This window comes from Verticillium dahliae, genomic scaffold, assembly GCF_000150675.1.
Source record: "Verticillium dahliae VdLs.17 supercont1.16 genomic scaffold, whole genome shotgun sequence".
In the NCBI taxonomy this organism is placed as follows: domain Eukaryota; kingdom Fungi; phylum Ascomycota; class Sordariomycetes; order Glomerellales; family Plectosphaerellaceae; genus Verticillium; species Verticillium dahliae.
The window spans coordinates 177793-203478 of record NW_009276935.1 but is presented as its reverse complement, the minus strand read 5'-3'; the positions used below and the strand labels follow the sequence as shown (position 1 = coordinate 203478).

The window sequence follows — 25686 nt, the reverse complement described above, 5'->3', positions numbered from 1 at the left end:
CTGGGTTGGACCCTGCGATTGTGGTTGCCACTCTGTACCCTCGGTCTCGGCCCAAGGGCGTTTCGTCATGGCGTTTGTTTCTTCAGATCAAGAAGTCGTCAGATTGAAAGGTCTTCGGCATCAGAGGGGTCATGTTATGAGGCAGAAGAGAGGAAACGAGAAGAAGTCCAAGGACGACGAGTCCAACGAGCAGATGTTCATGACCTCAAGCAGTGAGCAACTGGCAGGGGCCAGGATGGGGGTCGCTACCCCAGGTGCGACCCGCCTCCAACCTTCCCCGCACGCAGGGTGCTGGACCCCACTATAGCTTCTTTAGCTCGTCATTGTGTGTAGTGGGCAAACTTTCTTTCGTGAGCATCAACCTTGATCTCTGTTTCAGGGAACGGCGTTGGTTGATTCCAACGTCCACTAGATCCCTAGTGAAGGCTTGAGGCCGGCCGGTAAAGACCCTAACCGTGCAGATCACCGAAAGCTGTGCTACAATGTTTCCGTCATGGAAGACTCGGAAGCTCATACATCGATCGAGCATGAACAGATCAAGGTTGCAATGAAAACACGCTGATTAGGTGCCAAAGCCCATCTCTAGTAAGCAAAAAAAAAACCCCCAAGAAACCACAAAGCCACCCGAAATTCCATCCATTATGCAAAATACAAAACCGTCTACACACATGTTGTACAATCTATCCAGTTCGCTCTACCTCAGTGTGCTGGAAGGGCTCTTGCGGCCGCTGACGAGCTCAAAGCTCTTCTCCGGCATCCTCTCGAGCTCCGTCTCGACCCACGACTTGATACTACTCGCAGCGTCATGCGGGCTCTCCAGGTGAAGCTGGAAGAAGCCCTGCAGCTGGGAAGGCGTCAACAAGTCCTCCGGCACCTCGGCAGCGAAACGAGCGGCGAGACGCTTGACCTCGTCCATCTCCAGGGGTGTCGTGCAGCCGAGCTCGGGCGAGAACATGCGGACAAACATCTCCTCGGCCGACCGTTGGCTGATGTTGCCGAGCAGCACCTTCATGTCCACGCGCCCCGGCCGCACGAGCGCGCTGTCAAGCTGCTCGGGCCTGTTGGTCGTCATGATGACGATGCGGCCCTCCTGCGAGCCGACGCCGTCCAGGACGTTGAGGAGACCGGACAGCGTGCAGTTGGGCGTCATGTTGCCGTCCTGGCTGCTGGGCCGTGGGTTCGAGCGGTCGACCCAGACGGCATCGATGTCCTCTAGCAAAACGACGCACCGTGGTGGCACCTCTTGGAACATTTGCTCGAGATCCGCATCCGTCGCAACGCTGGGGATCTTGACCTCGTAGAGATCGAGGCCGAACTCGCCGGCGAGGGCCACCGACAGGGACGACTTGCCGGTCCCCGGCGGCCCGTAGAAGAGATAGCCCCTCCGATACGGCATGCTGCGGCTCTGGTACCGCCTCTTCGTCTTGGGGTCGAGGTAGTTCCGTATGTCGGCCAAGAGGTCCTGCTTGAGATTGGTGTCGAAGTGCACCGTCTCCAGATGCCGGATCGGTCTTCTGGCCTTGGGCTGCCAGGCCAGGCCGTAACGGTCGCGAGAGTAGATGATGACGAAGAACTGCGTCTGCTTTTCGGAATACTCGCGGCACCCTTCAATAAACGCCTTGAGGGGTTCCGCGGACCAGCCGAAACAGCTCAAGGTGAGTTCCTCGCCGCCCATGCCGTCGTTCCTCGGGTCGGAGAGGGAGGCGTTGAAGTCGTCGATTCGGCGCGCGACCATGATGAGGGTTCCGTCGTACCATATCCAGCGAGAGTTCCAATGAGGCGAGTACTGGATAGACTGCTGGGACTTTTTCAGAGCCGCGCCCCTATCGCTGTGGACATGTCCGACGTCGGTCCGTCCCGTGAAAGACCGGTGGTGCCGAGGACGGTTCTCGAGGACCCATCTGACGACGCTCGCATTGAGAGGGTCACCGCCGGGGATCGTGACGGAGGCCAGGAAGAAGCGCCGGACGCAGGCGGCTGCCTCGGACCATATCCTGTGGATGAACCTCCACGCCGTCGGCAGTGTCCCGGCAATGGCGATGAGGGAGCCGATCTGAGTGATGTCCAATCTCGACCAGCTCGCAAAGACATCTTTCATGCCGCTGAGCCCATGAGCCCACGGGTCAAGGAGCTGGGAGCCCGTGGCAGCGCCGACGTGGTAGCGAAGCGACATGGCCCTGATGGCCTTTTACTCGTTGATAGGTCAGGCCCGCTCAGATGTCATGTGCATTCATGCAATGGAGCTCGAATCCGGGGTGACGGTCCAGCACTGCGCCGTCGCTAGTGCACCCGGGGCGCTACCAACCACGCGTGGGCGGGTCAAAATGAGGGAGATGGGAAGCCACCGTTGGCTAACAAATAATTACAGTTACATTGATAAGGAACGACAATGAATGAGACGATACAGTGGCGGCAATGATGGTGAGGCTGTCCAGTCTCGAATAAAGGGATTAGCCGGGGAAAACTTTTCTGTCCATAATCAGCTAATGTCGCGCCACATGCAGCCACCGAGTATGTCAATTGTGGCGCAGTTTGTCCTCCGGGGACCAACACGGCGTCTCCCAATTTGGCTGAGCGCCCTTGAAACTGACCATGGGTCTTTGTATTTGAGCCCTATCTGAAAAAGCCAAAATATCTTGGCACATCAGACGACGCAATCTGGGCCTCATCACTGTATCAGTGGATGGGTGTCTTCGTGATGCTGCGAGCAAAGCCCGATGCAACAGCCAGCAGTCGCCAAGCGTCCATCAGCATCGAGAAACACGGAAGCAAAAGCCTTAAGCCTGCGTGTGCCAGTCTGAAAATGGAATCTAACGAGGGAATCTTTCTTGAACCGCACTCGCATTCCTATCCTGAGGGCACTGGAGAAATGATTGATCCAGTCAAGTACGGCTGACTGGATGTTTTTAGAAGAGAGATACCCCTAGTGAGGTTTGGAGAAGCAATAAAAGATGATGCCGATTTCCATGTTTTTGGGTTTCCGAAAGAAATAGCTCGAATAGGTGCTATATATTCATGATTGTTGACAGAAGACCTTCGAGCGAAACCACATGGTACTTAATTCGGCATGGAGACTAAGGGTTCACTGGTTGAAGCTACAGCCCCTTGTTATGCTTGCCAATACTAACCAGACTTCTCGTGCATTAACAACTCGGTTGCGTTGTAACATGCACTTCGCCGAGGAATATTCGTCCATGAACGCCCCCCCCCTTTCCCGTGTCTCCACGCACAAGCATTGTGTTAGACTGGGAATCGGATGGTGCTCTCCCACGGCGCAGATAGAGCGGTTCGCTCAACAACTCTCTTACACAACCCAGTAGACAAGACAGCAGTGTTCAATGATCAGTGCGTGAAGAAAAGGCGTATTGGTGCTATAAATTCCGTAATACAGGCTTCTTACGGGAGGTAAATAAGTTTTGACACAGCAGTCGAGCCATGATAGTCAAGTCGTGCTGTATTAATCGCTGATCAATAACTAAACCCACGTCATCAGGAGTTGCAGAGGACGGCGAAGTCTTGAGGCCAAAACTGTCGAGAGTGGGCGAACTGGCGGACAGGATCACCACGGATAGCTTAGCAAATAGAAAGGAACCGTAGATATACTCGGATCAGCCTGCTTCATGACTCTTCCGAACAAGATGGCGAATTGGCAGCTGGTCATTAATTTATCACACGCTAAGCCTCCTTGATTTCCGTCAACCCATCAACAACCTCCTGTGCTGCACGCTGGCCTGCAGTGACTGCCCCCTCCAGGTACCCCTTCCACTCAAACGCAGTTTCCGTGCCGGCGAAGTGCAAATTCTCAAACGGCTCCCTCATCACCGCGCCATACTTGCGCAACATGCCCGCCCCGAGAGTGGTCGTCGGTCCACCGAGGAAGTACTCCTCCGTCGTCCACTCGACATACTGGACCTCACGCACGTCTCGCGCCTCGTTGGCAAGCTCCTTTCCGAAGATCTCAGCCAGGTGCTCAATGACTGCCGTCTCCTTCTCGTCCGCGGGCAGAGCGCCCCATTTCTCAGCGATACTACCAGCGATAAACACCATGAGGGCGTGCAGGTCTTGCGATGCATCTGAAATCTCCCAACCAAAACAAGCCGGCCCCGCGAGAGAGGTAAACTTGCCGACGAGACCGGCGTCGCGCCACCAAGAATTGGAATAGGTAAGGGCCATCTTTGCGTAGATCCCTGGTTTTGTGTGAGACACGAGGTTGCGCTTGTCGCAGGGGAGGGGAGGGGAGAAGGTGATTTTGTTGTAGACGTTCTGCGTCACAGCAATGATGACCTTGTTGGCGCGGAAAGACTGGCCCGACTCGATGGTGACAATAGACATGTCGCTCTGCTGGACAACGCTGTGGACAGGGCTGTAGATGAGTACGCTCCCAGGGGTCATGGCCTCTGCGAGACTGGTCGCGATGGCCGTGGTGCCTTGGAACGCGTTAATTATTAATATCATACTAGAATCGACGTTTCTTGCGAGATACTCACCTTGCTTGATCCACTGGAACTGGGCTCCCTCTTGATCCTCAAACATGAGACTACGAAGGCCACCCCCCGACTTGATGTAGTCGAGAAAATAGTGTGCTCCGATATCCTCGGGCTCGCGTCCAACGATGGCCCTTGAGAGTCCACGGCTGAGGGCTCGAAGGTGCGGCTTCTCCCACATCTTGTAAATGTCGAGCCAGTCGGCAAATGAAACGTCCTTCTTCTCAGGGAAACTGTCCCAGTCGGAGATGTCAATCTTAGCGGCAGATTCTTCGATGAGGAGTGACCAGGCAGCTTCCTGAAGAGCGAGCTCAGAATCCTCGGGCTGGTACAGTCAGCATCCGCTGTCCACAGTTGATCGCTTGTTGCGTGAAGACTGATACGAATGACAACATACCTCGGAATCATCACTTGGAGTTGAGCGGGTTACCCTGCCATCCTCGCCCTGGAAAATCGTATCGCCGTCGTTGTACTGTACAACAGTGTCGAATCCGAAGCGCTGGCTGTATTCATAAACTGTCTTTTGCGTCTTATTGTTAATCCACGTGGCGCCGAGTTCCGCAATGCCGGGACCAATCTTGAGTCTCTGCGAGCGGGACTTGCCCCCGAGGAGGTGCGTCGCTTCAAGCACGAGTGTGGTGTAGCCTGACTGTTGGAGCTCGTACGCGGCAGTGAGGCCTGAAAACCCACCACCCACCACAATGACGTCGACTTCGGAAGGTGGCAGGGGAGGACTCTGATCACAGCCGTTGCTGGAGTCGCCCAAGTGGCCATCAGCCGGGGTCCAAGGTCGACTGACCTGGACCGCTGCGACTCCTAGGACGGCCCGAAGAAGAAGTGAGACGGAAAGAAGAAGGCGAGCGCCGTGCTTCGTGTACATGTTGAGAGTGTGAACGAGGTGAAGGCGCGTTGTATTGTGAGTTTGGCTAGATGTGAAGATGAGACCAGTTCTGCTGTCTGTGTCGTACCGCGGATGCTCTCAGCTTTATACGCAACCAAGACAGAGGATTCACTCGTTGGTGCCATACTTCTCATCACCAACTCGAAACATACCACCGCAACAGTCGAGCCCAGCATCTCATCCTGCGGTATGAGAAGCCAAGCGTGACGACGTCAACAGAGCCGCGGCACTGCAGCCAAGGTGAGCGGCGCAGGCCATGCATTTCATTCTTGACGAGAAACTACAGCCCTTTTCTAGCGAGATCGGCCAGATTGGGCTGTAGCCTGGTGCAGGCACGATCACGTTAGTTAGTGTGCTAGTCTTGCCTCGCTTTGTGAGGACTGCGATCTTGTCGGGTTTGTGGCCCGGGACCGCCTCGGTGAGTTCGGGTCGCGTACTCGCTGGAGCACAGCACAATATCGATTTAGGCCGGGGAGGGCTATGCAGTGTGTAGCAACGAGAGTTTGAACTCAGACTTGTCGCTGACAGTGAAAGTTGTACATGTGCATGTGGCAGTACATGGAGGGCTGCTTGGGAATGGTCAGAGTGACACGCCAAGAGCATGCTCTACTCTGATGCTTCTCACAACAGGATGCGTCGAGGGACGAGGTGCCGCGAGGACTGGTCACGTCAACCATCTCCAATCTTGGAGCTGAATGTGGTCATTGGGGGAATCAAAACACCATGGAGGCGCAAGCCAAAGACTGGCGCGTCTTGTCCTTGGCGATATTTGGGGCCCATCAGATCTTGAGGAAGAGTACACCGCCGAGTAAGCCGCCGCAGCAACATGTCGTGTTGAATGGCGATTCGGGTGTCCAAGCATTGTTGCTGATCAAGGGCTTACTGCCGAGCAACGCCACAGACATCACTTGTGATTTCAAGTCCCTGACCGCTTAGCACTCAGCGGCGACCTGCTTGTGAGCGACGGCGGCGTTCAATCGGGCCTTGGGCGTTCCGGTGCATGGGAGACTTGCCAGTCGTTTCTTGCCAGATTGAGGCACGTTTCGGTGCTACTGGTTCGGGGGTGCTTCGCCCAGCGACGGCGCAAGATGTTGCCATTTTCGGTCAATAGTCGCGGCCCGTGGATTCCGAGGCCGAGGGCGAAGCCTCAGACGGAGGGTCCGAGTGAATGGTAAGGAGGAGTGTCCACGTCTGCTGGGCAGATTCGATGCATTGAGGGTCACCGATGCTTTGAGGGTCACCGATGCATTGAGGGTCGGATTGCCCGGTGAGTTCGGTGAACCTCGCGCCACATGGACTGTGGCAGTGTAGCTCCCAGCCACTCCCAAGATGTTGAATCCCAGTCAAGACCAGGCACCAGTGCCCCAGTCACCCAACCTCCTCCATCCCACTGCAGCCGAATCAGACCAGTCACGACATGACCCTACGACCATGGTCGCATGCAAGGTCGCGATGGCCTTGATTCACGCGCACGAATGCGCGGTGACTGGGTCAAGCAACCCCCCTCCCAGCCCTGATTTATCCTGCTTCTTGACATTCCAACGAGCCCCTCCATGGTCTGGGCCTGTTCTACGACCAGTGCTTGAACTCGACATGGGAAGCTAGCGATAACTTCAACACCAGGGCAGGCCTACATAAACTTGCCTTGAAACTCGAACGCCAACAATGCCCTTTGTCGCGAATACGCCCGAGTCGCTCGTGGCGCGCAACGACTCAAAGAATCCCTCCACAACATGCCGAGGCATCACCACGAGCGGCCGCCCATGTCGACGCCCCATCACGGCCGCACCCGTCGACCCAGCCCAGACGCTGCTGCCTCGACCCCGCCGGGCTAAGATCAGACACGATGACCCCCGCGACGAGACGTTGTATTGCTGGCAGCACAGAGACCAGGCGGCCATGTCAGCACACTCGAGTCCCGGCCCGCGGGGCAACGCCACACCGATCCTCGAGGAGCGAACCAGCGTTGACACGCTCGCCGACAGATTGGGGCTCGTGGAGCTCGAGCAAAGAAAGCAAGCGAAGAAGAAGCCGAGACCAGGACGACACGATGGCAGCACGAGGCCCTCTCACAGCCACAGCAACGGCTACGCCAAACCTCCGCCGGCCGCCACGGCCATGAGCCGGCCGAAACCGAAAAAAGAGCTGCACTTTTGCTTCTGCTTCCGGATCCCACTCGACGAGGTCCACGACGAGCCACCGGCGAGACCACAGCCGAAGCCAATTCAGCAGGGCTACGTCTCGACACCGCGACCTTCCAAGCACAATGGCGCTTCGTCGAGTGCCTCGCGACCCACCAACCTCTCGACGCAGTCTCCCGGCAAACTCTCGACCAAGTCCTCCAAATCCCAGACGGGACAGTATCTGTCGCTCATTCCAGATCACACCGATCCGCAGACGGCGTCGGCGCTGATGGCGGAACTCGCACGCCCGTACGTTGATTCGGAGGAAGCAGGATACATATACATGTTCTGGATGACGCCCACGACCGACAAGTCGCCGCCGCCAGTAGACGCAGCTAGGTCGCTTCTCGCGCCACCCTCTGCAGCAGCAGCCGGCCGCCAGCGCCGCGCAAGCGATGTCGTCTCGTCGTATGCGCGGTCGACGTCCTCGAACCGACAAGACAAGAAGACGATGCTCCTCAAGATTGGCCGCGCAGCCAACGTCCAGCGCCGTATGCAGCAGTGGTCGCGGCAGTGCGGGTACGAGGTCGAGGTTATCCGGTACTACCCGTACCTGCCGGGAGCGAGTGAGGCGTCGGGCCAGTCGCCGCGGATGGCGCCGCATTGCCATCGCGTCGAAAGGCTGGTGCACATTGAGCTGGCTGGACTAGGACTCAAGGCGGTCCGCGGAAGTTGCGACACGTGTGGACGAGATCACAGGGAGTGGTTCGAGATCGAGGCAACGCGAGAGGGCGTCAGGAGAGTTGATGAGGTGATACGGCGGTGGGTTGAGTGGGACGAGACACAGCCGTGATTGGGGTCCAGCTGTGGTACTGGAGGAGGTAATGAAGCACGTGGGTTGATGAGGGTAACGATGACTGAGCGAGGCACGGCATAGTCTATCACGCATGGGAACCGGAGTCACACATGGAGAAGCCGAGGCTGGCGCACTGGTGAAGCCTAGCATAATGATCGATTCCCATTCATCCAGCACTGCCTATTACCGAACTATGAATGTGGTGCAGTAAATCGCGACTTGACATGTCGGTGGTACAAGACGGTCCTTTTCAAGACTGTCTCCGCATAGGTACCTTTAGCATGTACGTAGTAACGTTTGCAGCGGCCCAGCCGACGAGTCAGGCTGAAAGACTAGTCTCACGTCACCACCCTCCTCTCATCTGCCGTGTTTCCGAGAACGCCGCCGATCACTGCAAATTGCCAAAGGGAGCGGCACGCCAGGCTCTCATTATTCACCGACACTCGTAGAATGCTTTCCATGAGGGAGAATTTAGGCTCTCTCACAACGCTGCAGCCAGGGGTCGCAAATGACCTAAACCTTGTGTTGAAAAAAGGGCACGCGTTCTCGATCACGCAATCTCATGTTTAAACGTTCTTTCTGGCTCTGGCCCTCATTGCCCCCCCGCCTGGGTCTCGTGAAGGAGGGACCCCTGCCAAGTAGACTGTGGCCAGCGGGTGAAAGATCCGGACATCTCTTGGCTCTCTAGGCTGCCCCGACCAGCCGGGAACGCCCCCCCCGACAGCCACGCCGACGTCACGACATCCATCCGGCAGAGCCCAAGTCTGCGCGGTAAACAGGGGTCCGGGAACGGACGGCATCTCAATCCTTCTTTCGCAACCCTCTCGTTGGTTCGTGACACGAGATGGGAACCAGTCCGTCTGGCCGCGAACGCGGGTGGTCCACATGGGGTTGGCCCAAACAGCGTGCTGCTGTTTGCGCCAGCGCTTCATTGGGAGGGTGAGACCTGTATTTCCTCGCCCTCTCTGGTAACGACCTTACAGGGACTCGGCTCGCTGGGAGCAAAAGCTCGTGTACCGACAAAAGCTGGTCTTTACGTGCTGGCTCGGTGGTACCCCACGTGTGAGCACGCCCCCGGCGGCGCCCCCTCCAACCCTTCATCGCTGGCGCGATCCAGGACCAGCGGTGGAGGGAGGTAGAGATTATCGAGAGGAGCTAGGAGCACGCCATTTGATGCTTCCACGATTGGGGGGGCGTTTTTGTGGATGGTGACTAGCAAGGCAAAATGGGATTCGAGGTACCTGGGAAACGAGTGCAACGTTCGCCGGGGACGTCCTTTGCCGGACCATACTTCTGGGCCAGGGTCCCGTCCCTGTGATCCTCTTCAGTTCTTGAAGTCTCACCCTCGCTACTGCTTTACTTTGGTGTGGCGGACTTCTTTTCTGGCATAACAATCTGAACGAAAAGCGTGTCTTGACGACGATCTGATTTGAGGCTTACGTTGAGACGCCAACCGGGTGCGAGATACTTTCCACAACCGAGCCTTGTTGTCTTGTTCACTACGATACTCGATACGGATCTCGATAAGCATCGTCGACTTGCCGAGAGGTTACTGATACATAGTATCATGGCGACGCACGAAACAGGGGGCTCGCCCCTTGACTCCTCCTCCCTTGAGAAGCGGGCAAGCCCCGTTGGTGACGGCAAGCCTCTGGCTGCCGGCGATGTTGAGGCCGCGCCCGAGCCGAGCGGCTTCCAGTGGTTCGGCGGCCGCAACACGGCCATCGGCCCGCGCATTGCCCCCGTCGCAGACTCGGTGCGCTCCGAGACGTCATCCATCGAGGGCGGCGTGTCTTCGAGTGAGGACATTCTGCACAAGCAGCTTGCCAAGGAGGATGGCTGCGCCATTCAGTACCGTACTTGCTCTTGGCCAAAGGTATGCCTCCTCTCGGGGGTTAACAATGTCGACATGCAGACACTAATGAATACAGACTGCTGCTTTGCTGTTTTCCGAATACATTTGCTTAGTGAGTGCCACCCTGGCGACTGCCAGGGATGAATTTTTTCTCACCTGGATAGGCAATCATGAGCTTTCCATGGGCATACAGCGTGTTAGGCCTGGTTCCTGGGTAGGATGATGCACCAATTCCTTCACTGAAGACAGCAAGCTTACCTTGGCAGCTTGATTCTTACAATCTTCATCGCAGCGACAGTGCTCTACACGTTAGTTTCTTTCTGAGCAAAGGACGCAGCAATCAAGCTGACCATCAACAGATCGCTTGTCCTTTGGCAGTTCTGCCTGCGCCACCCCGAGGTCCGCGACATCTGTGACATTGGCCAGATGCTGTTCTGGGGTCAGCGATGGGCATGGTGGGCTACTGCCGTCATGTTCATCCTCAACAACACCGTGAGTATCCCTCGCATCTTCGCCGTGCCGGCAGTTCTGATGACCAGCAGTTCATCCAAGGTCTTCATGTCCTCGTCGGTGCCGAATACCTGAACACAATGGTCACTTCCGGTGGGCCCCGCTGCAGCACTGTCGTCTTCTCCGTCGTCATGGCCATCATCTCCTGGCTGTCGTCGCTGCCGCGCACGTTTGACCTGCTGTCCAAGTTCGCCGTTGCGTCTGCGCTCTTCACTTTCATCTCTGTCATACTCGCGACAGTCTTTGCCGGAATCCAGGACCATCCTGCCGGATATGATGCCGCCATCGGGGAACCTCTCGTACGAGCCGTGCCGGTTCCAGGAACGACCTTTGTTGCTGGTATGAATGCCTTCTTGAGCATCAGCTACACTTTCATCGGCCAGATCACGCTCCCGAGCTTCATTGCCGAGATGCGCAACCCCCGGTACGTGCAGTTCCCAATTCCCTGACCTCCACTGCTGTCATACTGATTTTGGGTCAGGGACTTCCCGAAAGCCCTGTGGGCGTGCACCATTGGCGAGATTATCGTCTTCAGCATCGTCGGCGCCGTCGTCTACTCAAATGTCGGCAACCAGTACATGACGGCTCCGGCCTTCGGCTCGCTATCTGACGAGGTTCACAAAAAGGTGGCCTTTTCGTTTATGATCCCAACGCTCATCTTCCTTGGTGTTCTGTACGCCGCTGTTTCGAGCCGCTTCGTCTTTTTCCGCGTTTTCGAGAATAACAAGCGCCACATCAACGAGCACACCGTGGTCGGCTGGGCGAGTTGGGCAGGTATTCTGTGTACGTCTCTTTCCTGTGAGAAGCTTTCGAGTACACGGATCTGACACTTTGCAGTCGCAACGTGGGTTGCCGCGTTCATCATTGCCGAAGTCATTCCCATCTTCAGCTCCCGTACGTATTGTCAAACTGGATACGATGCTATTCCTCCAAGTGAAGAATGAAGAAAGGTCGCTGATAATTCCCAGTTCTGTCGCTCATGTCGTCCCTCTTCGATTCCTTCTTCGGCTTCATCTTCTGGGGAGTCGCCTTCTTCCGCATGCGATCCGTCGACAAGGCCGCTGGATATGGACGCCCTAGCAAAATCAGCGACGCGGCATCGGTGGCCTTGAATTTGTTCATCATCGGCGTCGGTGTCGTGTTTCTCACGGTTGGCACGTACGCCAGCGTTGAGGGGATCCTGGAGGAGTTCAGGGCTGGCGCCAAGGGCGTCTTCAGCTGCGCAAGCAATGCACTGTAGATGTAGCAGCCTAATGTGCGCGCTTCAAGTCCGACAGGCTCCCGTCATTCCTAGCTGGTTCTACGTCTCAATTGATACTTGCTGTTCTGCATTCACCCTTGTTCATGCCGTCGCGCGGCGCGTGGCCCTTATCGCTCTGTCGATCTGGCCCTCTTGGTCCCCTGAAGCAGTGGGTCTATGATGATGCGGAAGATCCTTCTGCATGTCGAGACGCTCCTTTCCGGCGCTGTGTGCCGTGCTGCGCCCGGTGTTTTGCGTGGCTGTTGCTGACTGCAATGTCGTGCAGCCTCATGTTGTAAGCCGCGTGCATAGCAAGGTGGGAATGACACCATCTGGGAGATTGAGGAACACAGCGGTCGTCACCTTAGACAGTGTGTTGGCGTATCGTGTGAACAATGCCTGTGCAGTGGATCTAAACTCTCAAGAGCGCGATGGAAGTCTAGACTACGCCCTTCGCTCGGCCCACTAGGGCGTCAGAGGTGCAGCGCATCATTACGATGACATGGCCTCCATAGCGAGTACTTCTAGTCCGTCACTCGCCCTGTGTTGTGTCCTCTACAAACTAGATCTTGGAAGACTTCTCCGTATCCAATTCGAAAAAGGCATTGTGAAGGAACAACCCTGTTTACAGCGCACACATCATGTCGGACAAGGTGATCCTCTACGATTTGCCTAGCAAGGACAGTGGGAAGGGATGCTGGTCACTCAACCCGTGGAAGAGTAAGTTTCTTCCCCGCAACGCGGACTGGTCGCATCTTGACGGACTGATCGCATCTTGACCCCAACACTTGCTGCAAACCTTCCCGCATGCTGACGCACCCAGCCCGTTTGGCACTCAATTACAAGCAGATCCCCTACACCACCACATGGATCCAGTATCCCGACATCGAGCCCACCTTGAAGGGTCTCGGCCTCGCCCCGCAGCCGGAGGAGCTTAAGCCCTATACCGTCCCCGCCGTCGTGTTCCCGGATGGTAGGGCTGTCATGAACTCACGCCTCATCATTGACGAGCTCGAGAAGCGGTACCCCGAGCGCCCGCTACGTGTTGATGACCCCGCCACCGATAAGGTGCAGGCTCTCGTTAAGGAGACCATGAGTCCGCTCATGGGCGTTCTGATCCCCAACGTTGCGACCAAGTGCCTCACTGACGCGTCGCGGCCCTACTTCGAAGAGACCCGACGGGAAATCTTCGGCATGACGCTCGAGGAGCTCCGGAGGACCCAGGGCGGGGACGAATCGTGGGAAAATGCGAGACCGGTGTTTGCCAAGGCGGCCGCGCTGTTGCGGGAGACGGAAGGTCCATTCTTCCTGGGAGAGACTGGTGAGTTGTCCCATTTTGTCCTCTTCTGACGCGGACGCGACTCGGTGCGAGTGGGGAGTGGGATCATGATGATGGACTAATGATGTGGACGCAGTCTCGTATGCCGATTTGATCTACGCCGGGGCGTTGCAGTTTATGCGGAGAACGGCGGGCGAAAGCCACTTTCAGACGGCGTTGGGATATGAGTCTGAGGTGCAGAGGTTTTATGAAGCGTGCGCGAAGTGGCTGGAGCGGGACGACCATTAATCTCACCAACCTACTGGCAGCGTAGGACCCTTCCGCCTTGATATCAGGGTCTTGCAGGGATCATGGCCTCGTACGATTCCCTAGGTAGTCTGTAATTTGGCACCTTCAAATGGAGATCAAGTCAAATAAGAATTGTTCCACTTTGACATCTTCTGGCCATCATATACCTTGGCCTCGTGTTCCGGTTCAGCGATACAAGCGCTCATGCAGTTGAAAGTGTGGGCCACGTTAACAATGGGCATGGCTGGGTAAGGTGGAGTCATTGAGTTCGGGGTCTTCCGACGGTAGAGGCGCGGAGAGCCTCCGCCCAAGAAGCCATGGATATGGATGAAGCCCGAAGATTGGCGCCATTGGATGGGATTCGGCATGGCAAGATCCCCAATGGGGCTCGGACATTTTCCAGATCTCGGCAACACTGCATGTTGACGGTGGGATTGCGTAAAGAAACACTCAGTGACATAGCCTGGCACGCTTCGCTACCATGTTGACTGAAACACCGTCTTTGATAACATTAGAACAACGTCCATTACCTTTACCTAGGTACCTAAGGTAGGTGCGTAAGCTAATGGTGGGCGACATGCGTGCTTCATGAGGCTCAATTGGTCCTTATTTGCACCAGCCGGTCGGGCAGTCGAAAGCCGTCAACCGTGACTGGAAACCCGCAGTCCTTGGCCAATTCCTGTCACCTCACATATGCAATCAGTGGTTTGTCTCTTGATGTATCGGATAACCTTAGCCAATACGTAGCATTTGGAGTCATGTCAAGAAGCACAATGACTCACTATGATGGTACATTTCTTCATATCAGGTCTTGGCAATGCGCGCACATCCAGCCGACTGGATAGTCAACCTTGGGTTCCCCTCGGAGCCCCTTCCGCCTTGCACTGTCAAGCAGAGAAGAGTGCCCCGTGGGTCGTCCAATAATATGATGGTTCTAGTGTAGAAGAAAGGCTGACCGAGTAGTGTTCTTGGGCCAACGAGAAGAACAGGTACCCTCTGGTACCCCAAGTTACACAGCCAGCACTTGGCTTGCTACCGTTTGAGTCCCTGGGGAGACATGTTCGGGCGGAGATGCCTTCCGGGTCTCCATTCCACACCCACGTCCAGGGACAATCTTAGGCCCTGATGGCACCCACACCATCCCGTCTCCGCGCATTGCCTTGTATCACCAAGCTCTAACACTCGTCTTGCTTGTCGGACCTGGTGGATTGTTAGCACATAATGGCACGTAAGGCACAGAGTAGACCTGCGCTGTTGAGCTCACGAGTCTGGTGTCATGCCTGCAGGATCACACCCCCAGGGCGTCAGAGTGATCTGTCACAGCCAGGCTTCACGGCTCCCCCTTTCCCAGACCCATTATCCCCTCCCCCCACCACCTACTTGCTTCCCGGCCTGCGCTCCAACTAAATGACAGCGACCATCCGGGATCTGCACGACGAGTTCATGTCGGTGCCATAACTGACCCATCATCATTCCGCCGGCTGTTGGTCACAGATCCAGCCCTTCAAACTTTCGACACTCGAATTGATGTGCTTTCCATATTTAAACTGAGGAGGGAACAACCGAGCCCAACTTGGCAAGCCAAGGCAGGCCCTTCGTTTGATCGTGAACCCTGGAGTTTATTAGAGCTCGGGCTGGTTCCCAACACCGTCTGCATCAGCGAACGCATACAAGTACAAACCTACGTCTGTAAATACCCGCATACAGACGCCAAGACCTTCTTCTCTGTCGAAAACTAGCACTCTAAGGGATGTCGAACATGGCAAACACGTTCCAGCCGGGCGGAAATCCCGCTCAGGCCAGATCTGCGGCGAAGCTCCGACGAATACTCCCCGTACCAGCGCCTCCGAAGGTCGCTGGCCTGCTCAACTTCCAGCCGATACCGTCTCCGAAGCGGATCCCGAGACCGCCCAGGCAACGGACCTCAGTTATCAGTGCGGCATGCGAAGCCTGTCGAAAGCGCAAAGCAAAGGTGAGGAAGACTCCCGGATATGCCGAACGTCCCAGTTGGTTCCAGGAAGACTTGAGAACCCGCTTCAGATCTGACAAGAATGGCCTCAAAGTGCACGGGCGAGAGACCTGAATGCCGCCCTTGTGTGAAGCGCGGGCAGCAGTGCGACTATGCTACGGAGCCCGCGGAGACGAGGGCGCAGGCAATGAGGCGACAACACGGGGCGTTTCTCAAAGAGAGGTCGGTCTATGAGGAGCTCTACGGGGTGCTGATGGATCTCTCGGACATTGACGCCATGCACATGCTGCAAAGGCTGAGGTCTGGGGTCAAAGTTGAGACCGCGGTTAGGCAGATCAGCGACAGCGACCTCCTGCTGAACTGTTCGGGCTCCCAGGCATCGAATTCGCCACCACCCACGACGACTCACCGGCGTGGGAGAAGATACTCGGACCCGGGACCCGTAGTACTGGGGTGAAGAAAGTTTAACGGCCTATGAGAATAATACTTTGTCCATTTATCGGCGTTGAAAAATGTTGGTGTACGCGATTTTAGCTGGGCCGCAAAGAAATGACTTCACTGGTTCGCGACAACTGAACAGCCCATCATCCAAATACAGATAAGCGGGAAGGATGCCAACTCTGGAACCCAAGGCATACTGCAAAAACACTGAGAATATCGCATGTCAGATATTATAGTTTGCGAAAGCACCTATACCAGATACTGTTGCACATGAATGAACGCGCACCGAAATGGAAGTGTAATGTTCCGGCTTCCTGGGGCCCAACGGTATTTCGGTGGGATCAGACACAGAGCGCCTCAGATGACAAGGCTTGGATGAAGCTTGGTTTGTTACAAGGCTCGTCTGTGTTTGTCCAGGCGTATGGGCACATTGTCGCCATGCTGATCGTGGCTCATGATCTGTGCAATCGGATCAGCCTTTGACGAGAGTGTTCCCAACCATTACCATCCTTGCGTTTTGACAATGGTATTGCACAGGAGCAATTTCGACACCAAAACACAAGGAAAGATCCAAAGGAAACGTGCAACACTGGATTTACTGATTGCAAACACGGAAGGGGAACAGAACTCTTATTCGGCCACGATTCAATCCTTCCACAGCCTTTTAAGACAACGAATCCTTCTCGAGTAAATCGATCCCATGAATAGTTGAAAGAAGATCAACCGAATACAAACACCCAAGCAAACAAACTTACCCAACAGCCAGAAGAAGAAACCACTGAATCAATGTGTCGAGTGACCTTATTCAACATCCGCCTCTGCCCCTGCAAGGACATCACCTGCGCCCTCGTCCGCCCCTTCGAGCTCGACGCAGCCCAGACTGCCAAGTTCCCCGCACGCGCCCACATCCATTCGGCGGACGAAGTCGTCCTGCCCGAGGGTCTGCCCTGCGCGAGCTTTTTCGACGCGGGCCACTTTGACGTCCTGGTCGCCTCGGGCGGGGGGGACCTCGCCCTGGCGCAGTCGGCCGTGCGTCTGTGCCGTGAGCTGAAGCCTGCTTCACTTGCCAATGGCGACGTGACCGTGGCCGCGGAACTGTGTCCTGATTGTGCTACTGGCTGTGACCAGCGGCCGCCCACGGAGCAGATGATCCGAGCGCGCCTCGAGGAGAAAACAAAGTGGGAGCGGATGAGGGAAGAGGCTCAGGCCAGAAAGACAGAGGCTGCAAAGGAGCGTGCTCAGCAAAAGGCCAAGAGGGCGAAGGACCAGTAAGTTTTGCCTTTGATGTGGCGCCCCCCTCCCCGGAGCATCAGGAGCGGACTGGGTTGACCGACTGATTACAGAGGCATGTCTTCGGACAGTGATTGTTCCTTTTGCATATTTATTGTAGCACAGAGATTGGTTACATACATAGAAGACAGCCACGCCTCGGAGAATGCAACAGCGAAACCAGCCAGACAACAACATGGATGAGTGGTTAGCACATTACATCTGTTGAGATACTTTGGATGCGTTTATTTGTGACACCACCCCCTGATCTGTTGCTTGGGTTCTACTTGTATGAAACATGCATCTAACCACGGCTGAGAAGATAACCAAACCTAGATCAACACAAGATGACTTTGAGATTGGCGAGTTCTACAGTTACATCAATGTCATTACAAAACCAACCTGCTTCCATGGTACAATGTCTTCTCGGCGTACTCGGACGAAGCAACGTCCTTTAGTGTCCGCTTGGGGAATCCATCAAAGGACTTGGCGAAAACCGCAACAGAGTGAGCGACAAGCTGAAAGGATCGTTAGTATTGAGCACATACAATGGTCGTCGGTGGTGGTAAATACCTTGGTGTTGAGCTCCCAGGCCTCGACGTCCACATTGTGGAGGTCGTCGCAGAGCTGATGGTAGCAGGGGTCGTACCAGTCACCAGCCTTGCCGCCAAATTGTTCCTGCTCCCTCTTCGTCTTGACACCCTCGGCGCCGGTCGCGATGCCGCCACCGGGGATACCGTTGCGAATGAAGCCGTCGTAGTCACTGCGGCCGTCAAAGGGGATGAAGGTGTGGTTGAGATCGTGCGCCTTGTACCAGTCAACATACAAATCACGGAGCTCCTCGGAACCGGTGGGGTTGACAGCGTTGGTGGCATTGTAGATCTGGTACGCGTAGTTGGGGCTACCGAGCATGTCGTAATCCATGAAAAGGCGGATCTTCTCGTTCTCGTCGTCCGGCAGGACGGAGACGTAATAGTCGGATCCAAGGAGGCCTTCCTCCTCGCCAGCCCACCAAGCAAAGCGCACGCAGTTGTTGACGTCAAAGTTGGTCAGCTGGGTGGCAATCTCAAGGAGCGACAGGCTGCCAGAGCCATCGTCGTTGATACCGGGTCCCTCAGCTACACTATCACTGTGGCCACCAAGCATGACACAGTTGTCAGGATCACCACCTACAGTCTGGGCGATGATGTTGGTAGTCTGGATAGTGTCGACAACGGCGTCAATGTAGGCAATGGCATCGACAGTCTTGCCCTTCTTGATCTTCTTAATGATGGGCTTGGCGTCATCGTACCCGAGGCCGAACGTGGCAACGTGGTCTGGCGACGGGGTTCCGAGGGTACCGTGGACCGTCTCCTTCTCGTAGTTATAAATGACGGCAGCGACGGCGCCAGCCTTTCCGGCATTGGCCGACTTGGTGCCAAAGGGGCACGTGCCGCGAAGGACGAAAGCGATGTTGCCACGAACCTCCTCAGGGTAGTCGGACTCATCGCATCCCTCGTGTTGAACGAGCACGAGGTCGCCATGCACGGGCTCCTTGTTCTTCGTGGGAGGCGTCAGGCTCATGGGAGATGCGGACTCGGGCACTTTGTTGCCGAGTACGAGTCTCGACTCGAAGACATTGCCGGTGACTGCAGGGAATGACTGGTTGGAGAGGGTGTAGTAGTCGCCAAGCTGAGAAATGGTGGAGTAGATGTAATCGAGGGTACCCAGATGGCCTACAGAAGGTTAGTAACGCGTGAATCGATTGTCGTGATGTGCTCGAGCTGCAGACGAAGAGTCTCGAACTGAACCTACCTTCGCTACCGATGACTCGCGTGGGGTGGTTGTACTCGGCTTCGCCAAGCTTGGCGATCTCGTACAGCTGCTTGGCCCTCTCGAAGAGGTTATCGCCCTTGATGAGCGTCTGCAGAGCTTCAGAGTCAATGACAGACCTGTCACCGGAAAGGACAGGCTTGACGACGGTGTGTTCGGGTTCATCGACCATAGGTGTTTGGTCAATGCCTTGGGCTAGAGCCCCCAAGATTGATGCGCTGCCAAGCGCGGCCGCAAGGCCTGTCAGATGGAGGTTCCTGACCATTGAGCTTGCAGGAGCGTATGGCTGTGTTATTCGGGGGCAATTGAGGAGGTCGAGAGGCTGTAGTAGGTTGGGATAGAGTGATAGAAGAAGGGAGAGGAAGTGTTACGCCCCTCGTGATGTCGCGATCTGGGAGCCGATGATCGCAGATGATCGAAGTTACGTAAGGTGCGTATCATTGAGGGCAGCTCAGGCAGGGGCAGGCGCAGGTGATAACGACAGCGAGCTATTGGTATCAGGGAGAAGGAGCTTGGGCCACCCGACGGCAGGTCCTACTGCTGCTGCTCCTGCTCAACAGTACGTAGTTACCCTACGGTACCTTGGGTACCTACGCTAGATACGGGATCCAGGCAGGTACACATGTACCGTGTACTTAGGTACCTAGGTATCGTAATTGCCCCCTGCTCCTCTCCCTTCCTCCCTCGCTCACTCGCTTAGCTTCGGGCACCCAGCACTGGACAGCTCTAGCACGCTAGCACTAGCATCAGGCGGATTTGGGTTTTACCAGGTACGACTCAGCCCCAACCAAGACAGGCAATCAGCAGTGAACGGGAGAGAAGGGAAGGTGCATTGTACATTGTACAGGTGCATGCAGGGTCTGGGAATTAGCGTGAAACACTGCGCGTCAACACGCGCTGTGCTGTGGGCCCTTGGAGCCCTTGGAGCCAAATACTTGGATCATGACTTCACCCCTTTCTCACCCCAATTTTGGCAAACCTGCCTAACCAAACAAACCTGCCTGAAAGCTGCATCGCATACCGGCTCTGATCTCTTCTTTTTTTCGTCTCCTCCACATACCTACACACACACATACAGACACATACACATGCACCCGTACAAACACCTGCAGGCTCGACTCCTCCACTCCCGAATCCTCTAACAAAAATCCACTTCCGACCGACCCCTCCTTCGCTACCTGCAATTGCTGCTGCCTTTGTATGTGCTCGAGATTTGCTTGCAGCACACATCCATTCGTCCGACCCAGCCATGGTCCAGAGTTGGCGGCCTTGGGAAACGGAGAGTCAGCCATTACCGCTGGCAAACGTTGATGCCAACCGATCCAACCCAACACCCCCTCCACAAACCACCACCACCACCACCACCACCAACACCGCCAGCACCATCCTACCCGGCATCGTACGCTCTCCTTACTCTCTGCCACCAAGTTGTTGGTCTGCTTTCAAAGCTCTCTTGGCTGACGTGTCCGCTTCCAGGCTTCACTTGTTTCTCCCCTCTCCCTACGAGACGAGAACATCCAGGCTGGTGCAGCGAGTAAAGGGAGGCCAACATCTCTTCCTGCATTAATACCACTCGGCACAACCACAGCTCGGCCGCCTCACCCTCCAGCATCAGTCTATCCTCCCGTCGCATCGTCACACTCGCCAGCGACCACGACACAACTGCCTCCCATATCGCATGCAAGCGGCGCGTACCCACCACCCGTTGTACACCACCAACCGCCACCAACATACCACTCCCCAACGACGACAACACCGACGTCATACCACCAAGTCTCGACGGCACACCAGCCGATAGCTACAGCAACCACTCTGGCAGGAACGATACCCCATCCTCCGATCACGGTGGGAGCACGAAGCACGGTGGACGCTGCGGCCGCCTCGAACCTCAACCCACCTTCGTCCTCTGCCACGTCGACTCACAAAAAACGCAAGTCGGACGCCATCGAAGACTGCCAAGCTCTGCCCCAGATTGACGACGATGACCCTCGCCTCGACCTTTGCGAAGACTCGGCCAACCAGATCCGCCGCAAGATCCGCAATTTTATAGAGGGCGGCTACATGAAGGTCGGCGAATTTCAGACGGCCATCGGCTGCTCTCCTGCCTCGTACCAGCGATTCATGAAGCAGGTCGGCCCTCACGTCGGTTACGGTAGCGACGTCTTCCACGCCGCTAACCGCTTCTTCCGCAAGCGCGAGCTGCAGGGTCTCAAGGCAGCGCCTGGCAAAAAGGTCCGCCGTGGCGTGGAGAGCAAGGATCTTGATGTCAGCGGCATAACGCTTGAGGGAGAAAGTGAGCAAGCCGTCAAGGTGTACGACACATGCGACGATGTACGACGTAAAATCAACGCCTTCCTCCGCAAGCCTGACGTCACGCAGGCGGCGTTTTGCCGAGAAATTGCCAAGAGCTTCCCCGGCGACCGCAAAGTGCAGTCGAAACAACTCAACGATTTTCTGGGTAAAAAAGGCGCTACGGCGGGCAATACCAGCTGCGTCTACTATGGTTCATATGTCTTCTTCGAGAAGCACAGGCTCAAGGAAGGGAAGCCTAAAACTCAAATGCGCGAGGAGATGGAGAAGATACACCCAGGCGGCATGAACACAACCGAAGTCATGAACTATGTCACTTGTTTCGGCAACGAAAGGCCTTACACCGACAAGTATGGTCGTCTCGGCTTCGCGCACGGGCCGGGGGGCCCATCGAGGTGAAGTGATGCCATCACTACCTTGGGTTTGGCACGAACAGTGCGCAAGTTTTTTTAGGTCAAGTTTTTGGTGGGCGTCTGCAGCGTAATCCGGGAGCATCGCCCTTTTTCCTACTCTGTCTACCGCCCGCCACTGGGTGATCGGGCTAATCGCCCTACTGTATGTTGTTTGATCACATATTCCTAGAAGGAAGCACCGCTGCTATACAAAAAGAGACAGGCCATACACCAGTTCATATCTCGTCGAATAATACCAAATCCGAAGCTTGGAGCTCGAGAGTTTGCTTTTCCAATACTCACATCTGCGATGGGTCTGAAGAAGTGTGAGCTAATGGTACCAGAAATTCATGAAGGTTTAACCTTGTTCGTTGTCCCGCTATCGGCGTTCATGGTATAAAGTTCACTTCAGGCCACCCTCCATCCCGGGCCGCACGCTTCCTCCGCCCATTGTTCTTTATTGCTCTCCACTTATGTTCGCTAATCGACTTGACAATTCCCACAATGTCTGGTAGCGTGGCTTTATTTGCAGGCTCGGCTCTCGGGCCTCGTATCCAGTCAGCGCTGGCAGCGTGCATATTTGCCTTTGCGGACGATTACCCCAGGACGGATTAGAAGAAAACCCCCAAAAATAACCATTTGAGGATCGCTGTTGCCTTGAACTAACCCTAGCGGCGGACCAGGGAAAGGTACGTCAGGAGAGAGGCTGGCGGCGAGATTTCCAATGGGCGAGGGAGTCCCCGCATGGCCCTATCAGACCTCCTTTGTCCTCATGGCGCTTTTCTAGCGGCATTGCACGCCATTCTGTCAGGTGAAGTCGGACTGACGATCCGAAACTCGGCAGCCGAACTTACGGCTGGAATGGCCAAGGCCAGTCGGACGGTTTGCAACTTCAAGCACGCCGCATTAAGGGTGACCAAGCCGCGAGACACTGAGGAGACATGGCTTTGGGAGCGTGCCCTCTCGTGTGGTCAACGTACGTGACGACCTTCCCCGCATGCGGATCCGTCGAGCTTTGCGTTTCATTCTCGATCTTCTGCGATGGCTTTGCTTTGGCTGACTTGTGGGTTGATCCAGCGATCAGAGTGCAAGTTACCGGCTGCAAAGCAAGATTTTCGAGAAACGGGTCGGGTACAAAGCTCGGTGTAGCCTCTTGAAACGTTGACAAAGATACAGGTAGTTCCGCCAGTGCGCAAGACGGTCGTCGAGATCTATCTGCCGACTAGCAGAGCGAAGTAGCTACACTTGGTCATCTGATTCTGTGATCTTACGCGGCATTCGATAACAACATCATCCCCCCGTCGAAGGGCTTGAATGCTGTCCCTGAGCGACATCTCTGTATGTCGAGTCGCTCGATGCCACCAGTGCAAACAATCTTTCCGAAAGCGCAACTCCCTTTAACCCCAGATTTTCAATAACACAGAAGGCCCGTTCCGCGACATACCTGAGTAGACGCTGTATCCCGCCTGCGGCATACGATGCCGCCACGCCACCGTGGTCTGGCGGCGTCTGCTTTGAGGTAGATGCCTAATAGCTTGCGCGACTACGAGCTGTCAAGTGCACGTCGTCGCAGGCCTCAGTCCAGATAAGAGGAATCTGCAAAGCCTCAACACGTCTGATGCAGAGTTTAGGGGACAGTAGTGGTTCGAGAAGCATCCGCGCTGAGATACTGCCAAGGTATAGAACAGCCGTTCGTCCGTGGTCCGAGTTGTGCCTAGACGCGGGTGGCGGGATTGGTGTGAACCAGCCGTGCGGGAGAGAGATGAGAGACTGACTCATTCAAGCTCATCGTGGCGCGATGCATACCACGCAAGGACCAGATTGCGCCCACATCTGGCATAAAACATCGCGGTGCCTCGAGTCAAGCAGAGTCTTTTCTCCGAAGTTCAACAAAGAAACAGCAGCCAAGGAAACAATGCGGGGCCACATGAGCCGAGATTGGCATGGTGCACGCCCTTCCTCACACAACATGGGATGGAGACAAGTGGGCTGGGCTCGGGACCGGATAATGGACCTTGTTATGGACCTGAACAAATGTCCATATCTAGGCAGTAATATGAAGCAGGCGTGGCGTATCCTCTCGAGCAAGACATCCAAGCATAGCCACTGATTCACACGAAACAGGTTTCCGGTCTCCCTCTGTACAAGATCTCAAGTCACAGCAATCATGTCTGCAGCAAAACACATTGATGTGCTTGTGTATGGGCTAGGGGCGTGAGTACAGATCTACGCACGAGGTTTTGTACCAAGCCAAGCTGATACAACCACAAGCATCGGTTCGTTTTATGCATTTATTTTGAACAGAGCACCAACTGTCCGCTTGACGGTGGTGGCGCGATCGAATTTCAGTGCGGTCAAGGAACGAGGAATTGTTCTGAACAGCGAAAGTCATGGCCGTCACATCATAGCCCCATCGAAAGGCATGGGCGGCCTCTTCCTGTGACTGATAGTTCATTCACTGATTGAAGGCAGTTCTTCGGACAGTAGCGGAAGCCGGCCAGAAGTTCGACCTCATTGTCTGCGCCAACAAGGCACTTGATCAAGACGCCTCAGCAGCCCAGATTGCGCCAGCCGTCGACGAAGAGAGGACTACCATTGCGATCATTCAAAACGGTGTTGGCAACGAAGAATCCTTCAGAATACGATTTCCTCGTACGACAATTATTTCCTGTGTGGTATGTTCCCAGCTCGGACTGTGCGTGATGCAAGATCGCGATTTCTTACTTTGTCATGCGTAACCAGACTTGGACGGCAGCCACACAGCCCGAGCCCGGCCAATTCGAGCAGATTAAGTCAGAAGATCTGCAAATTGGACTGTATCCGAACAGAGATCTTGATTCCAAGTCCGAGCAAGTGAAGCTCAACAGATTCTCTGCCTTACTCAGGCAGGGAAACACTGTGTTCAACGTGGTACCCGACATCCAAGTGTTGCGCTGGGAAAAGGTAGTGTGGAACGTCGCCTGAAACTCCCTCACCACGTTGACGCAACTCGACACGCATGCCTGGCTAAGTTCCTCTCCTGGGGCCAACCTCATGACGCATAAGCTCATGACGGAGGTCATAGACGTCGCGATAGCCTGCAATGTGCCGCTCGATCACGAACTTGCGGACCGCTTGATCAACAGAATCCTGTCAATAGGCCCAATCAGCAGCAGCATGGCGATGGACTGCCAGGCAGGCCGGGAGATGGAAGTTGACATTATTTTGGGCTACCCGCTAAGGAAGGCCACGGAGCTTGGTGTAGCTACGCCTATGCTAGAGGCGCTACACACAATCCTAGTGGCCATTAATCATCGACTGAAAAACGCTTGATGCAAAATCCATCGGGTCTTCATTCTATCTTTCGGGAATGATGTTGATGCTCTGGACAAACCACATCGGCCGCATCTGGCCCGAAACAGCATTGCGAATATACACCGCGTCTCCGGTCCACTCCCATGGGGTATCATCAGACCACACGAGCGATAAAACTAGACACATTGTCGCTCGTAGATCGGCTTCAGGAATGTAAATGGCTACATGCTGTGCCATCCTGGCACGCATCCATAAGCTGACTGCGTCCAGCAGAGGATGACTGCGGGGCATACACACACCAGATCCTGCGATCAGCGCCTAAGCCACTGTAGGCATGTTGCTGAGCGACTGGCAACCAGAACTATCTAAAGAAGGCCGGCCAGTGGCCCAAGCCAGAGGCATCTGAACGAACGATTTCTGTATTCCTCGATATCGCAAAGCTCTGCCATAGCTCTTTCAATCATGTCACACGACCAGAAACCAGTCGTGCTCCTAGCCCATGGGGCATGGCATCGCCCTTTGCATTATCGTTTGTTGATCACTGCATTGAAAGGCCAGGGATATACGGTTTTGGCACCACCGAATGCCACTTCTGGATACAGCGACTCAGTCATCGGCAAACACACAAAGATGACGTCAAAGGTACCATGACGACCTTGCGTA

General features: G+C 55.4%; 9 protein-coding genes across 9 annotated transcripts; 6 read left to right on the top strand and 3 right to left on the bottom strand.

The window, feature by feature from the left end:
- Positions 1-694: 694 nt before the first annotated feature.
- On the bottom strand, positions 695-2173 carry VDAG_07252 (mitochondrial chaperone BCS1; the record flags this gene model as incomplete). The annotated part of the gene is made up of 1 exon (XM_009656157.1): positions 695-2173. The coding sequence occupies one exon, from the start codon at positions 2171-2173 to the stop codon at positions 695-697; it is 1479 nt and encodes a 492-aa protein (XP_009654452.1).
- Positions 2174-3675: 1502 nt separating this feature from the next.
- Positions 3676-5364, bottom strand: VDAG_07251 (amine oxidase; the record flags this gene model as incomplete). Its single annotated transcript, XM_009656156.1, has 3 exons — positions 3676-4427; positions 4488-4809; positions 4882-5364. The coding sequence occupies 3 exons, from the start codon at positions 5362-5364 to the stop codon at positions 3676-3678; spliced, it is 1557 nt and encodes a 518-aa protein (XP_009654451.1).
- Positions 5365-7050: 1686 nt separating this feature from the next.
- VDAG_07250 (uncharacterized protein) lies at positions 7051-8361 on the top strand (the record flags this gene model as incomplete). Its single annotated transcript, XM_009656155.1, has 1 exon — positions 7051-8361. One exon carries the CDS (start codon positions 7051-7053, stop codon positions 8359-8361), a length of 1311 nt encoding a protein of 436 aa, XP_009654450.1.
- Positions 8362-9931: 1570 nt separating this feature from the next.
- Positions 9932-11969, top strand: VDAG_07249 (amino acid transporter; the record flags this gene model as incomplete). Its single annotated transcript, XM_009656154.1, has 9 exons — positions 9932-10240; positions 10296-10331; positions 10384-10433; positions 10486-10527; positions 10579-10711; positions 10762-11153; positions 11211-11512; positions 11567-11623; positions 11698-11969. 9 exons carry the CDS (start codon positions 9932-9934, stop codon positions 11967-11969), a joined length of 1593 nt encoding a protein of 530 aa, XP_009654449.1.
- A 641-nt stretch (positions 11970-12610) lies between these two features.
- On the top strand, positions 12611-13536 carry VDAG_07248 (uncharacterized protein; the record flags this gene model as incomplete). Its single annotated transcript, XM_009656153.1, has 3 exons — positions 12611-12689; positions 12793-13290; positions 13385-13536. The coding sequence occupies 3 exons, from the start codon at positions 12611-12613 to the stop codon at positions 13534-13536; spliced, it is 729 nt and encodes a 242-aa protein (XP_009654448.1).
- A 1759-nt stretch (positions 13537-15295) lies between these two features.
- VDAG_07247 (uncharacterized protein) lies at positions 15296-17218 on the top strand (the record flags this gene model as incomplete). Its single annotated transcript, XM_009656152.1, has 3 exons — positions 15296-15508; positions 15600-15950; positions 16709-17218. 3 exons carry the CDS (start codon positions 15296-15298, stop codon positions 17216-17218), a joined length of 1074 nt encoding a protein of 357 aa, XP_009654447.1.
- A 386-nt stretch (positions 17219-17604) lies between these two features.
- VDAG_07246 (aminopeptidase Y) lies at positions 17605-19292 on the bottom strand (the record flags this gene model as incomplete). Its single annotated transcript, XM_009656151.1, has 3 exons — positions 17605-17733; positions 17789-18930; positions 19010-19292. 3 exons carry the CDS (start codon positions 19290-19292, stop codon positions 17605-17607), a joined length of 1554 nt encoding a protein of 517 aa, XP_009654446.1.
- Positions 19293-20276: 984 nt separating this feature from the next.
- Positions 20277-21736, top strand: VDAG_07245 (uncharacterized protein; the record flags this gene model as incomplete). The annotated part of the gene is made up of 2 exons (XM_009656150.1): positions 20277-20426; positions 20504-21736. The coding sequence occupies 2 exons, from the start codon at positions 20277-20279 to the stop codon at positions 21734-21736; spliced, it is 1383 nt and encodes a 460-aa protein (XP_009654445.1).
- A 2080-nt stretch (positions 21737-23816) lies between these two features.
- Positions 23817-25163, top strand: VDAG_07244 (uncharacterized protein). The gene is made up of 4 exons (XM_009656149.1): positions 23817-23943; positions 24001-24149; positions 24202-24404; positions 24472-25163. The coding sequence occupies exons 1-4, from the start codon at positions 23897-23899 to the stop codon at positions 24691-24693; spliced, it is 621 nt and encodes a 206-aa protein (XP_009654444.1). The 5' UTR covers positions 23817-23896; the 3' UTR covers positions 24694-25163.
- Positions 25164-25686: the final 523 nt, after the last annotated feature.